The sequence below is a fragment of the Leuresthes tenuis genome, unplaced genomic scaffold (genome assembly GCF_036924035.1).
Source record: "Leuresthes tenuis unplaced genomic scaffold, fLeuTen1.0.hap1 SCAF_21, whole genome shotgun sequence".
NCBI classification, from domain to species: domain Eukaryota; kingdom Metazoa; phylum Chordata; class Actinopteri; order Atheriniformes; family Atherinopsidae; genus Leuresthes; species Leuresthes tenuis.
Window position 1 is genome coordinate 31777711 of NW_027325375.1, and position 16075 is coordinate 31793785.

The 16075-nt window shown below is 43.0% G+C and overlaps 3 protein-coding genes across 3 annotated transcripts; all 3 read right to left on the minus strand.

Annotated features, from left to right (window-relative positions):
* Nucleotides 1–32: 32 nt before the first annotated feature.
* On the minus strand, nt 33–974 carry LOC140279354 (odorant receptor 131-2-like). Its single transcript, XM_072374467.1, has one exon. The coding sequence runs from the start codon at nt 972–974 to the stop codon at nt 33–35; it is 942 nt and encodes a 313-aa protein (XP_072230568.1).
* A 6646-nt stretch (nt 975–7620) lies between these two features.
* Nucleotides 7621–8562, minus strand: LOC140279355 (odorant receptor 131-2-like). The gene has a single exon (XM_072374468.1). It carries the CDS (start codon nt 8560–8562, stop codon nt 7621–7623), a length of 942 nt encoding a protein of 313 aa, XP_072230569.1.
* A 4887-nt stretch (nt 8563–13449) lies between these two features.
* On the minus strand, nt 13450–14400 carry LOC140279356 (odorant receptor 131-2-like). Its single transcript, XM_072374469.1, has one exon. The coding sequence runs from the start codon at nt 14398–14400 to the stop codon at nt 13450–13452; it is 951 nt and encodes a 316-aa protein (XP_072230570.1).
* Between the last annotated feature and the right edge of the window lie 1675 nt (nt 14401–16075).

Genomic DNA, 16075 nt, shown 5'->3' on the forward strand with positions numbered 1-16075 from the left:
CAGATGAAAATGTTTCTCAAAGTCATAAATAGTTAAGGGGACACTTTAGATTTTACTGAGATACCAGAAAGCTTCATTCGACAGCACAGATTGTACATGAGGACAGGTCTGATGGTCTGATCTCTGAGGCCATAGATCAGTGCACTCAAACACCTGGGAAGAATGATAATAAACACATAAAAAACATTCTGGATGCGAATAAGTACATTAAAGAGAACAAGTTTTGAGACAGCAAATAGTAATGGGTTATGTACAGTAGAGGAGATACTGAGACCCAGCTGCACCAGATGCATCAGCAGTGTGTTACGAGCCTTAAGAGCTGAAGCTTTGTCTGTGGAGGCTGACCTGGCTGCTATAATTACAACAATATAGGTGGAGATGATTGTAAGACCTGCAGAAATTAACAGAAAATAAGTGTAAGCTCGGTCATAATCATAATATAGTGGTGTAAGAAACATGGCAACTGTATTACAAAACGTGTTCATCTGCAGAGTTTCTAGCTCTTCAAAGGGAAATTCTAACATTAAAATAACTCGAATGACAACATTTAGAAAACAAATGGCCCAAACCACAATAACAGCCACTGCTGTGTTTCTGGTGGTGATGATGGAAGCGTGCCTCAGAGGGTAGCACACGGCTACACATCTCTCCAAAGACATCACCACCAGTATCAAAGGAGAGATTTCATTGGCGAAATTGGAAAGAAAATAGAAAACACCACATACAGGATATGTCAGAAATATTCTACCGATGGACAATATGTATAACAACTGACTCACTGCCAGCTGAACTGTGTCTGCAAACAGGAGGTTATAAAGAAGAATGTAGCGGCAAGTTTCACGAAACACTGGTTTACTCCTCAAAGTGTACAACATGGTCCCATTAATGAAGAGGAATATACAGCATGGAACTGTAGTCAGAGTGGTATACAACACTCTCTCCAGGAACACCAGTCCAACAGTTGTGTTGGACATCTCCCAGAAAACATTTAATGAATCAGAAATATCAGTTTGTTCATCTCACTGGACGACAAAATCCCTACAATCCACTTTAGTCTGCTTTGTAAACACTGCCTCTTACTTAGTCACATCCAAAGAATGAACTCCTTCATTTACATGTCAGTGTGTCAGCAGGCTGGAGTCTGTTTGCTTTGAGAAAGGCTGCTCTGGTTTACCTGCTATCACATTTCACATTTCAGCTTTGTCCAAATCTAGGTTCAGGTTAAGCATAGTTAACAGTTCAGTAAAAGGAAATTTGATCTATTCTTTATAATTAGCTGACATCTTTGTTGATAGACTAGAGAAATCAAGTGAAAATGTTGAATGCAAATGATAAACTTGTTGATCAAACCAAAACTGTAAAGAACAGTAGTTATAGTTTGTGTCCCTAAAACGCTTTATGATACAACATATCTTAAAAACAAATAGTTGAAAAACTCAAAATAATAAAGAGTCGTCACCTGTGAAGGTAGTTATCAGGTCAGCACTTGTTTCCTTGTGGGCAAACCTGGTCTGCTTGGTTTACTGGACCCAGCATATAATTTATGAGCTCTTTCCTGGCAACCTGATCACATGATGCATCATGTTAACATGGTTACCAGATCACTGATGAAACATTACATCTCTCCAGTCTATATTACTTTATTTTTTTCTTTTTCTCAGTTAATGACAAAAATTCAAAAGAAATTGGTATTATTGTCACATTTTGACAGATTGACTCTTTCAGTGGTAAGATAAATTACTTAATTTAAAATATATGTAAACACCAGCTCGTCCCAAACAGTTGAAGGAAAATGACTGAGGTAGACTCCAAACGTAATCATTTTCCACAAAGTACACTACCAATGAAAGGAGAAAAAAATATATATTTCGGGGTCCAACAACGAACAGGCTGCACCAAGATGCCAAAGTGGTATTCAGAACCACCCAAGGTCAAATTTTTCAGTCCTCATAGAGCTGGATCCGAAAACTTCAGTCAGGAAATCAAGAATGGCACCATGTATGTTGGTTTTAATATCTTTGCAATTTTTCTTTTTATGGATGTCCAAAGCAAAATGAAGGGCTGATTTTGTGTTTAACATTCATGTACAGTATACATTCAACCCAATTCTATTTATATCATGAATAGATCATGAATAACCTGGATACTTGGAGTCTGAGTGGCCAAGGGTGGCCAAGGCTAAGTGACAAAGTACCTTCTGAAAGTCTGCTAGAAGATGTGAATGCAACAATACATATCATACCTAAAGAGATAATTACAGACTAATAAGCTGATGTACACCAGAGATGAAGTGATCCTAGAGCTGCCTGGCTATAGAACAACAAACAATACCAGGAGTAGTAAGGGTCAGTATGCCACATGCAGACGAGGGCTGGAGCCAAAGACCAAGGCAACATGGAGGGAGGTTAGCCAGCTATCAGAGCTTCAGAAAGGTGCAATGAAGAGGAAACTCCCGAATAAATACAATAAACTCTCCATACCTGGGGCATTAGGGACTGTAAAACCTTAGCTCACAGCTCTGGCTCACCATCTGAGAAAGTACACTAGAGAAGCTGAAGCCAGGAGAATAAACAGGATTTTTTCCACTGAACCATCCAAAGTTTACACTCAGTGGCAGGGTAATAAGATGAGAATAGACCCAACCAGGGCTGAGACTGAACAATAGCGGAAAAGGATATGGGAGAGAGAGGAATCATATAACAATAATTCATGGCTAGTGGATCTGAGAACTGACCACAGCAATCTCCCAGAAAAGGAACCAGTAAGCATCACAGTGGCAGACATGCAAAAAAGAGTCTCATGTATGAAGAGCTGGACTGCACCCTGACATGATAAACACCTACTGGGTAAAGAAACTAATTGTGAGAAATTAATCAGAAAAAATTAAATAGTATGATATGATAAATAATTATTATGGCTGTAAAATGAAAGAAGTTATAATCAAAGATAATGTGGCTTCACACAATTATTATTATTAGACATTTGTGCGGGTGTGTTGAAAGAAAAGAGGAACACGAAAGTAATACTAGAAGTGAGGATCATAAAAGATAAGATGATTGTTCTTCTCTCCCATGAGCTGTCACCTTATTGTGGTGGGGGAGTTTGCGTGCCCCAATGAGTCTGGGAGCTATGTTGGCCCTGGTAGGGTCACCCAAGGCAAACAGATCCTAGATGAGGGACCAGACAACAGCTCAAAGAACAGCTCAAAAGACTCCTTATGATGAAAAATAAAATTGGACAACGTCATCCCTTTCCCGGATGTGGGACACCGGGGCCTCCCCCCGGAGCCAGGCACGGCAGCGAGCGCCTGGTGGCCGAGCCTGTGCCCATGGGACTCGGTCGGGCATAGCCCGAAAACATGACGTGGCTCCTCCTTCCGACGGGCTCACCACCCGTGGGAGGGGCCAAGAGGGTCGGGTGCCTTGTGAGATGGGTAGCAGCCGAAGGCGGAGGCCTTGGCGGTTTGATCCTCGGCTACTGAAGCCAGCTCTTGGCACGTGGAATGTCACCTCTCTTTTGGGGAAGGAGCTGGTGCGCGAGGCTGAGCGGTTCCGGCTAGATATAGTCGGACTCACCTCCACGCACGGCTTGGGCTCTGGAACCAGTCCTCTTGAGAGGGGTTGGACTCTCTTCAACTCTGGAGTTGCCCGTGGTGAGAGGCGCAGAGCAGATGTGGGCATACTTATTGCCCCCCGGCTGTGTGCCTGTACATTGGGGTTTACCCCAGTGAACGAGAGGGTAGCCTCCCTCCGCCTTCGGGTGGGGGGACGGGTCCTGACTGTTGTTTGTGCCTATGCGCCAAACAACAGTTCAGAGTACACACCCTTTTTGGAGTCCCTGGGGGAGGCACTAGAGAATGCTCCTACCGGAGACGCCCTCGTTCTGCTGGGGGACTTCAATGCTCACGTGGGCAATGACAGTGAGACCTGGAGGGGTGTGATTGGGAGGAACGGCCCCCCCGATCTGAATCAGAGTGGTGTTATGTTGTTGGACTTCTGTGCTCATCATGGACTGTCCATAACGAAAACCATGTTCAGGCATAAGAGTGTCCATATGTGCACTTGGCACCAGGACACCCTTGGCCGCAGTTCGATGATCGACTTTGTGGTTGTATCATCGGACTTGCGGCCGTATGTCCTGGACACTCGGGTGAAGAGAGAGGCGGAGCTGTCAACTGATCACCACCTGGTGGTGAGTTGGCTCCGCTGGTGGGGGAGGATGCCGATCAGACCTGGCAGGCCCAAACGTATTGTGAGGGTCTGCTGGGAGCGTTTGTCAGAGTCCCCCATCAGGAGGAGCTTTAACTCTCACCTCCGGCAGAGCTTCAACCATATCCCGGGGGAGGTGGGGGACATTGAGTCCGAATGGGCCATGTTCCGCGACTCCATTGTCGAGGCGGCTGATCGGAGCTGTGGCCGTAAGGTGGTCGGTGCCTGTCGTGGCGGCAACCCCCAAACCCGCTGGTGGACACCAGTGGTGAGGGAAGCCGTCAAGCTGAAGAAGGAGTCCTATCGGGCCTTTTTGGCCAGTGAGACCCTGGAAGCAGCTGATGGGTACTGGCAGACCAAACGGGCTGCAGCTTCGGCGGTTGCTGAGGCAAAAACTCGGGCCTGGGAGGAGTTCGGTGAGACCATGGAGAACGACTTCCGGACGGCCTCGAAGAGATTCTGGTCCACCCTCCGGCGTCTCAGGGGGGGGAAGCGGCTCACAGTCAACACTGTGTATGGTGGGGACGGGGCTTTGCTGACCTCAACTAGGGACGTTGGGAGTTGGTGGGGGGACTACTTCGAGGAACTCCTCAATCCTACCAATACGTGCTCGGAGGAGGCAGAGTCGGAGAAGGGGCCTCCCATTTCTGGGGCTGAGGTTGTCGAGGTGGTCAAAAAGCTCCTCGGTGGCTAGGCCCCGGGGGTGGATGAGGTCCGTCCTGAGTTTCTCAAGGCTCTGGATGTTGTAGGGCTTTCTTGGCTGACACGCCTCTGCAGCATCGCGTGGACATCGGGGACAGTGCCTCTGGACTGGCAGATCGGGGTGGTGGTCCCCCTCTTTAAAAAGGGGGAACGGAAGGTGTGTTCCAACTATAGGGGTATCACACTCCTCAGCCTCCCTGGTAAGGTTTATTCGGGGGTACTGGAGAGGAGGATCCATCAGATAGTCGAGCCTCGGATTCAGGAGATGCAGTGTGGTTTTCGTCCTGGCCGTGGAACAGTGGACCAGCTCTATACCCTCGGCAGGATCCTGGAGGGCCATGGGAGTTCGCCCAACCAGTCTACGTGTGTTTTGTGGACCTGGAGAAAGCGTTCGACTGTGTCCCTCGTGGTGTCCTGTGGGGGGGTGCTCCGGGAATATGGAGTGCCGGACCCCTTGATAGGGGCTGTTCGGTCTCAGAGTTTGGTCCGCATTGCGGCAGTAAGTCGGATACGTTTCCGGTGAGGGTTGGACTCCGTCAGGGCTGCCCTTTGTCACCGATTCTGTTCCTAACTTTTATGGACAGAATTTCTAGGCGGAGCCAGGGCGTTGAGGGTATCCGATTTGGCGACCTCAGAATCGGGTCTCTGCTTTTTGTGGTTCTGTTAGCGTCATCAGGCCGTGACCTTCAGCTCTCGCGATTTGCAGCCGAGTGTGAAGCGGCTGGGATGAGAATCAGCGCCTCCAAATCCGAGACTGGTTCTCAGCCGGAAGAGAGTGGAATGCTCTCTCCAGGTCGGGAATGAGATCCTTCCCCAAGTGGAGGAGTTCAAGTATCTCGGGGTCTTGTTCACAGTGAGGGACGAATGGAACGTGAGATTGATGGGCGGATTGGTGCGGCGTCTGCAGTGTTGCTCTGCACCGACCCGTCGTTGTGAAGAAGGAGCTGAGCCAGAAGGCGAAGCTCTCTATTTACTGGTCAATCTACATTCCCATCCTCACCTATGGTCACGAGTTGTGGGTAGTGACCAAAGGACGGCAGATGATGGATGGATGGATGATTTTTCTTCATCTTAAAAATACTTAAAAAAAAGAAAAAAGTACAGTATGACATTTTGATGAGAAAGAAAAAGCTTATTTTTGGCCAAATTCTTTTTACTTCGCTTTACTTTTATACTGAACTGCTTACTTGTTTTTATTTCTTTTTTTAAACTGTAGCCCTTTGAGATCTTGCGATGTAAAGGGCAACAAATAAAATGTATTTTTATTATTATTCAGCTAAATTACTCTCCAGTTTGCTCCTTATTTTTTATCAATGATGCATTCCGAGTAGGGCTGAACCGATCCGATATTTGAATCGGATATCGATACCGACATCAAAGAATATATCGTGTATCGTGACAATCCATGTCGCTGATTTAATTTTTTCCCTTGTCCTGTCCAGCATTGGCATTCATCCAAGGCCTTCTAGTGGTGAAAAAAACTTGTGAAGTTGGGACAACCTCTGATTTATTTATTCTTTTTAGTTTTTACCAAACTGGAGAAGCTATTGTTTTGTTCAGATGGTTTTGTCATGGTTTAATTCCCATTTCCACTAAACTATATGAAAAAATGATTGCTATTTATTTTGAAAATTTACCAAGCTAGTGAAGCTATTGATTTTCTTTCTCAATTTCATCTTCTTATTTAATATTTTGTTTTACATTGGATTTTGAATCCCTAATTGCAATGACTGTTACACTTGTTATATTGTTATGGTTAAGATTGTTTAACTGGTTTTACTGGTGCACGGTTATTAAATAAATAAGTAATTCAGTACATTTATATCTGTTTATTTGTTTTATAAAAAATTGGAAAGAAATGTTTAAGTCAAGTCTGATGTTGCCTTAAACAAAATAATGATCCCAGTCTTTTCCATATTATGAAACTTACCGTTTGTTATCATAATTAAAAACGTGCTGTTTTTCTATATCGGTATCAGATTATATCGGCCGATACTAAACCTCAGATATCGGTATCGGAGGTGAAAAAAGCGGATTGGTGCATCCCTAATTTAGAGAATTATGAAAAAGTAGTAAAATGACAGATTGATCACATCCATGTATTCACCAACTCATGGAGGTTTATGAAATTGTTAAAAATCTTAATCTATTACTTAGTCTTCTGAGACATAAATTGTTCATTCATTTTTTCCTTGTGGATATGAAAATAAATACCCAGAGGATACATTCTCAGGCCTTTTCATGAAACAGGAACCAAAAAATAATTACCATATCACAGGCATTTTGAGACTGAAGTGTTTTGGTGGTGAAGCTACACAGGAGATCTTAATTTGTCTCCAAACTCATTTAATACTAACAACAACTGTACTTTGAAACTCACTTGTTGCTGGGTTGTATATTGTATCTTCACCAATTTAGACCTAAGGCTCTGTGTTGAATAGTTTTAATGTTCTAGCACCTGAGGAAAGGTAAATAATGTCCAAAAAATTTTTTATTTCTCAACTTTTAAGGGGACTAAACTAACATGACCTAAAGACCATGTCAGAGTTGAAACGTTAAGCCATAAATGCCATTGTCTTCATTTTTCTCATTTCTTTATTTAATTAACTTAAATACAACTGCATGTATCGATAATGTTGATGCGATATATGTATGTCACCCCAGACTTGAAAGGTAAACCGATGCAAATGTTTCTCAAAGTCATAAATAGTTAAGGGGACACTTTAGGTTTCACTGAGATACCAGAAAGCTTCATTCGACAGCACAGATTGTACATGAGGACAGGTCTGATGGTCTGATCTCTGAGGCCATAGATCAGTGCACTCAAACACCTGGGAAGAATGATAATAAACACATAAAAAACATTCTGGATGCGCAGAAGTACACTAAAGAGAACAAGTTTTGAGACAGCAATTAATAATGGGTTATGTACAGTAGAGGAGATACTGAGACCCAGCTGCACCAGATGCATCAGCAGTGTGTTACGAGCCTTAAGAGCTGAAGCTTTGTTTGTGGAGGCTGACCTGGCTGCTATAATTACAACAATATAGGTGGAGGTGATTGCAAGACCAGCAGAAATAAAAAGAAAATAAGTGTAAGCTTCCTCATAATCATAGCATAATGGTGTAAGAAACATGACAACTGTATTACAAAACGTGTTCATCTGCAGAGTTTCTAGCTCTTCGAAGGGAAATTCTAACATTAAAATAACTCGAATGACAACATTTAGTAAACAAATGGCCCAAACCACAATAACAGCCACTGCTGTGTTTCTGGTGGTGATGATGGAAGCGTGCCTCAGAGGGTAGCACACGGCTACACATCTCTCCAAAGACATCACCACCAGTATCAGAGGAGAGATTTCATTTGTGAAATTGGCAAGCATGAATAAAACACCACATACAGGATATGTCAGAAATATTCTACAGATGGACAATATGTACATCAGCTGACTCACTATAAGCTGAACTGTGTCTGCAAACAGGAGGTTATAAAGAAGAATGTAGCGGCAAGTTTCACGAAACACTGGTTTACTCCTCAAAGTGTACAACATGGTCCCATTAATGAAGAGGAATATACAACATGTAACTGTAGTCAGAGTGGTATACAACACTCTCTCCAGGAACACCAGTCCAACAGTTGTGTTGGACATCTCACAGAAAACATTTAATGAATCAGAAATAAATGAAACATGAAAAATGTCACTGGACGACTAAAACCCTACAATCCACTTTAGTCTGCTTTGTAAACACTGCCTCTTACTTAGTCACATCCAAAGAATAAACCTTTGTCTTTGCTTTGTCCAAGTTAACAGGTCAGTAACAGGATATTTGATGTATTTTGATCTTTGTAATTAGCTGACATCTTTGTTGAAAGACTAGAGAAATGTAAATGATCAACCTGTTGATGTCATTGAAACCCTAAAGCACAGCTTATTTAGTTTATGTCTCAAAAACACTTCAGATGCAACATATCTTGAACACACATTGCTAAAAACTTCAAATCATACAAAGACTCGTCACCTGTGAAGATAGTTGTCAGCTCAGCACTTATTTCCTTGTGGGCAAAGCTGGTCTGCTTGGTTTACTGGACCCAGCATATAATTTATGAGCTCTTTCCTGGCAACCTGATCACATGATGCATCATGTTAACATGGTTACCAGATCACTGATGAAACATTACATCTCTCCAGTCGGTTATACTTTTTAAAGTTCAACAGTTTGTCTTTTGACTAAAATATATACCAGTGTATGCTACATTTCATATTGTCATTTAATTAACTACTGACAAAAAATAAAGACTGGAGGGTAAAAGTGAAGTCACATCTTGAACAATTTATTCTTTTTGTTCCCAATGATGGGGGACAGAGCAATTGCAGGGGGGCGTGCAAGTGAAATGCACAAATTAATCAATCAATAAATTACGCTGCTAGCATAACACAGACCAATTTTTGTATGGCGCTTCCACGTAAATGCAAAGCAGAGGACGAAGCATTGCCACATGTGCTTCCAAAGCAATTTCCTTTCTTGACAAAGAGAAGAAGATATGATGATATGTATCTGGCCTTTGGCTTCACCTGTACAACGGTGAGTAATGAGAAGAGATCCTGTGTTGTCTGTCTTAAAGTGCTAGCTTGTGACAGCTTGAAGCCGAACAAGCGAAGATGCCACTTGGAGACAAAACATCCAGAGCACAAAGACAAGCCAGTTTTTCAGACAAAAACTCATAAACTGCTGTGCTCAGCAGACCATTTTTCACTAAACCTGCGTCCATGCTGGCAAATGCTCAAGTCACCACATATAAAGTTGCCAACCGAGTGTAAAAAGCTGCACACAATAGCAGAGGAATTAATACTTCCCTGTGCTATGGACATGGTTTGAACTATGCTTGATGACTCTGCAGCCAACACTTTGAATAATTACACTGTAAAGATGGTTTGTTATTTATTTCTCATTCTAAAGCAAGTTGTAATGGCAGTTTATTTAGTTTTCTTTCAGAAAAGGTTGACGTTTTATTAATTACAATGTGTGAAATAAACTGCAATGGAGTCTGAAAACAAAATATGTGTGTGTATGTTGTGCAAAAATTTTCTTATGTACCAAAGGGGTGCCCGCAGAGAAAGTTTGGGAACCACTGCCTTAAGGGGTATTATTGGGCTTTCTCAGGTTTCCATATCCTCTCACAAGTTAGATGGCTTTTTTTTTGCCCATTTAAGCTTGACTTCCTAAAAAAGACACGGCACACTCAAAATACAATTATTTCCCTCAAAGTATACTAAAAGAAAAAATGTCTCGTTCATATTCCAACCACTCTTCTTTTGCACTATGGTGTCATAGTTGTATTCAGAACCACTGAAGGCCAAGTTTGTTGATCCCTTATTCAGGTACAGCCTGGAAAGTGAACTTGATTGTTTTCAGTGTCATTGAAAGTTTCCCATGACTTTCCCAAGGAAATGCTTTACATCCATCCGTATACCTTAAAGCTATATTGGCTGAGGAAATTTACTGATGTGTATAGAACTCTGGCCAAAGATGGCTGGTGTTAGTCATGGCAACATCCCGAATCTAGTGGTACGTTTGATTGAGATTGAAGGAGTCCTACAGTGCTCATCTAGGTTGTGGTACTCCAGAAACAGCTGACAAGTACCATCTCAGTCAAATATGGAACTAAAAACTCATGTGAGTGGGACTATTTAAAAAGGAGGAGTTGAGAATGGGTTCCAGGTAAAGGGGAATCAAACTTCTCTGCCATCCCGGGAAAGTCTATACCATAGTGCTAGAGAAATTACTCCACCACTGAACCTCAGATTCAGGAGGAACACTAAAGTTTTCATGCGGGTCTTGGAACACTGGACCAGCTTTTTACCATCATAATGATGTTGGCTGTGTGGGAGTACGCCCAACCAGTCTTTTGTGGACTTGGTAAAGCTTAAGACCTTGTCCCTTGTGGTATCCCGTAAGTGCTACTTTGGTAGTATGGGTTACCAGGTCTCTGATTATGGGCCTTTTGAAACCTGTATAACTGCAATAAGAGTTTGGTTTGCATTGCTGTCTGTAGCCTAATGCAGACATCTTAACGACGCATTTTGGTCCCTATCTATACACAAAATTACTAGGGGGAGTCAAGGGATGGAGGGTCCTCAGTTTGGTTGGCGTAGGACCGAATTTCTGCTATTTGCAGGTCCTCTTGGCTTCAATAGAAACCCCCACCACACACTGGGAAAGTTTACAGGAGGGATGAGTATTAGCACCTTGAAGTCTGAGGCCCTGGTTCTCAGGCAGAAAAAGGATAGGGTATTGGGTGGGGCCTCTGCCGGGGGGTTTGGGGGCGCTCGGGCTCCTGGGGCCCGGGTCCAGTGCACGGCCCGTGTCTGGGCGGCTGGGGCCTGGCGGGGTCGGTGGGCTGTTGCCCCTGGCTCTCTGAGGGCCTCTGCCCTATGCTTATGGGGGCTCTGTCCGGGGGCTTTCTCTGCAGTCTTCTGGGTGGATGCGTGGTTGTCCCTGTGGTGGGCTTCCTGGGTTCTGTGCTCTGTGGGGGCTGCTGGTGGCCTGGGTCTTGTGGCCCTCTCTGCCTGCTTCTTATTGCTGGGGGGGGAGGGGGGCTGTGGATTGTGGCTCTGTACGCTTATACACTCATAACTAAGCACGGTTATCATGTAGGACCTGTGCCAGGGGTGTTGCATGTTCTCACAGACACACACACACATTTATTAGCCCAGTAGCATGGTCGCTAAGCAGTTGATGTATTATCATGTCGTCTCAGGTCATCTATATCCACAGCTGTGTTGTATGCGATTACCGCTTCTTGTGCTTGTTTTTGTTTGGTTGTGTGTTTGTTTTTTCTCTGCTTGAGATTAAAAAAAAAAAAAAAAAAAGGATAGACTGCCCTTTCAAAATGGATGCATCTTGGATGTAATGGATCATTTAAAAATTCTGAGTTATTTTGTTATCTTTTGTTCTCAAAAACTCATGTATCTTAAATACTGATTTGAAATAAATAGATTAATTTCACTTACCATTGTCACTTTATGCAAGTCTATGCATTTATAATTAGAAAATGCATAACTTGGCGAGGAGATACATGTTGGCTGATTTTGCTATGATGAGATATGGTAGAACTAAGAAGTCTGAGAACGGCATCCCGGGAAATTTTATGCTATTTGGATTTCCTTTAAGGCACCCAGGTTCGCTCACCCAAGCAGGAGACGAGAATCCATTTCCCAATACAAATATTTATTTAAAGACACAAGAACAAAAAGTAATAGAAAAGTATGACCAATTAAAACTACAGTCCTCTGTGTGGATAGGCTCGCCAGCGGTGGGGCTAGCAATGCAGGAGTAGGGGCATCAGTGTCACGTTACCTCACACATGCACACAAAATTGGGAAGGCTCATGTCCAGGAGCACAGGGCTAAACACGGCACAGAAAAAGGAGATCCCCCACCAGCAGAGGCCAGCCACCACCACCTTAGGCCATCAGCATCTAAAGAACGCAGAATAATAGGGACTGGATAGTGTAGTGGTAAGATTGCCACGTTTCATGCGGTTTGCTGGGTTCAAATCCCCTGCATGAAAGGTACAACTAACCTCCATTACCCTATCTGCCTACCTGTGAGTCGCTTTCGATAAAAGCGTCTGCTAAATGCATAAACATAAACATAGAATAAAAGGCAGTGACAAGTCAGAGGGTTTTCCAGAACATCAATATAAACCAAGATCTTATATCCGACACAGTTACTCTGTGAATCAAAATCCCACACACGTTGAAATGAATAAAAAGAACTCCTAACTCCACACTTATTAGTCAGTCACACTAGCTAGTTGAGCCGACCGAACAATTTCATCAGGATAAGGGGGTCAAAATGAATTAAAACAAAAAGCAATGGACAAAACAAACCAAAAGGCAAAACAGCAGAGTTCCAGCTAAGGTATTAGCTCAGCTTCACAGGTAGGCCACTGTGGTAGTATGGTTTACAGATCCTATAACGCATGAAAGAACTCGTTAGCTGGTATGTATGATGGCGGCGTGAGAGGCAAATCATATATACCGATCAGGCAAGTTTGTTTGCTTGTTGGCTCCAGGAAGAGAAAGAGCTTAAGCTCAACCAGCTAACCTAAGGCCTACAAACACACACTTGGCACAATACCATGAAGAATAAGGGATGTGCCAGCGGTAATCCACTAGTAGCTAAGTGAGGGCCTACACCGAAACAAGCTGTAAAAAGAAACAGCTATAATCAAATTTACTTCAATTTACAAAAAGAACAGAGCTGCAGGAGCAGCAAACCATACCTGCAGCAATGTCAAAGGGAAGCCAACAATGAAGAGGGCAGAGACTAGAGCTGAGAGAACACACTATTTGCAGCTATCGGGGGGCTTATAGAGGGCTTTCTACACATGCACCTACTGGGATGACTTCATCCAAGCGTGCCGCTGCAGCACAGCTCATTCACTCCGGTAAGGACGCCCATCGTACTCAAAGTTTTCATCCAGGTCGATAAAAGATAAAACTTTTCAAGGCCTAAAACGAAACTCAATTCTCAGCCACTGATATTGACTTTCAGTCGACAACATAGGTGGTACACAAGAACTGGTCTGATGGTCTGATCTCGTAGTCCATAGATGAGAGGACTCAGACATCTCGGGAGGATTATAAAACAAACATAAAACACATTCTGAACCCACAAAAATACCATCCTCTTTAAAATTCTTGAAAGAGCAATGAGCAGTGGAGTGTAGATGGTCGAGGACAGACTGAGGCCCAGCTGCACCAGATGTAGCAACAGCGTGTTACAAGCTTTACGCGCTAAAACTTTATCTGTGGAAGCTGACCGGGCTGCTATTATTACACCAATATAGGAGGAAGTGGCTGCAACAGCAGCTGATACAAACAGAACACAAGTGTAAGCTTTGTCGTATTCATCAGTCAGAGACCCAAGAATGATTGCTATATTAGAACAAAGATCTTTCATCTGCATACTCTCCGTATTTTCAAATGGAAATTTGAGAAACAACAAAACTCGAGTGAGATTGTTTAGTGAGCTGACAGTCCAGATTGCAATGATAGTCACTGTTGTGTTTCTCGCAGTGATTATGGAAGCGTGCCTCAGAGGGTAGCATACAGCCACATATCTCTCCAATGGCATCACCACCAGTGTGAGCGGAGAGATTCCAGTTGTGAGATTGGCGAGCATGCTGAGCACAATACATAGAGAATATGCCAATTTTACTCTACAAACAGACAGTAAGAACTGGAGCTGACTCTGTGCCAGCTGAACAGTGTCTGCAAGTAGGAGGTTATATAAAAGAATATAACGGCAGGTGTCACGAAACACTGGTTTACTCCTCAAAATGTACAACATTGTTCCATTAATGAAAAGAAACACAAAAGATGGAACTGTAGATAAAGTGGAAATTATGATTATCCTCACCAACCCCTGATAAACCAAGTCATCGGTGATGTTAAAGTGAGACTGAGATTCATTAAACATAGCAGAAAATAGTTCAAATATGTATAAATAAACCTTTTGATGTCATGAAAACACACAAATTTAGCTCTATAACAGTTTAAACACAACAATTTGAAAGCTGCCTGATGTTTTAAAAGAAAACCTCTAAATCATAAAATGGACCCTTAATCTGTGCAGAGATCAACTTAGAGCCAAGGTAATGCAGCTCCACTGGGTTTTTATAGCCTCTTTTAATAAAATCTGTCCTCACAACCTTTTCACATGACACATCACATGCTAATATGGATGAGAAACATATGATGTAATCATCCTTCCAGAATTACTAATGTGTTTTTCTTTGTGTTGTAGTCTCCATTGTTGCAGGTTTGCATCACAATATCTTAATAGCACTCAAACATGCCCTGGACATGAGAGAAATATTATTCACAAGTGGAAAACATTCAGGACAGCTGTCAATCTTCCCAGGAGTGGACGTCCCAGCAAGTTCACCCCAAGGTGAAGAAGCCCAGAGCTACATCTCAGACTCTACAGGCCTCAGTTAGCATGCTAAAGGTTAAAGGTCACCCCAAGGTGAAAAAGCCCAGAGCTACATCTCAGACTCTACAGGCCTCAGTTAGCATGTTAAAGGTTAAAGGTCACCCCAAGGTGAAGAAGCCCAGAGCTACATCTCAGACTCTACAGGCCTCAGTTAGCATGTTAAAGGTTAAAGGTCATGGCAGCACAGTTAGAAAAAGACTGAACAAGGATGGCTTGTTTGGAAGGGCTGCAGGAGAAAGCCTCTTCTCTCTAAAAAGAACATGGCAGCACAGCTTAGGTTTGCAAAGCTGCATCTGAACAAAGCTCAAGACTTCTGGAACAATGTCCTTTGGACAGACCAGAGCAAAGTGGAGATGTTTGGTCCTAATGCACAGCAGCACGTTTGGAGGAAACCAAACACAGCAGATCAGCACAAACACCTCATACCAGCTGTCAAGCACGGTGGTGGAGGGCTGATGATCTGGGCTGGTTCTGCAGCCACAGGACCTGGGCACCTTGCAGTCATTGAGTCCACCATGAACTCCTCTGGATACCAAAGTATTCTAGAGTCAAATGTGAGGCCATCTGTATCTCCGCTACTGTCACTGTTTTTGTCACTCTCTCCCCAGAGAGTGGTTAATACTGCAGGAAAAATGTACAGGTCTCACTGCTGCAGCAGAGCCTGCAAGGTTATCAGAGACAGGACTCACCACCTGTTCATATAACTGCCCTCTGGAAGATGCTATGGCACTCTGAAATGCCAAACTTCCAGACTGAGGGAAAGTTTTTATCCAACAGCCATTCACAAATAATTTTGTTGTATGTAAATAATGACAATAAAGGCATTCAATAAATATAACTTAAACCAGCCTAATTCAGTTCCTTTAATCTCCATAATCTTCAATTATTCAGCTATCTGGAAGACTGTTGGAGTTGCTTTTGCAGTCAGCAGCAGAGCCCTTTAGGTATCTGTACTAACACTACAACATTACTACATGAATACTCACCCTTTCATTAGTAGAAAATATCATATTAGTCTGGGAATTGTATCCATGTCTAAACACAACTTTCAATATTCCATCGTTTGTCTTAAAATAATATAATTTAGCTTAAAATGACTGACTGTCACAGTTGTATGAAAACTCAACAAATAAATAGTTTATTGCAGTGGTTTGTCAAA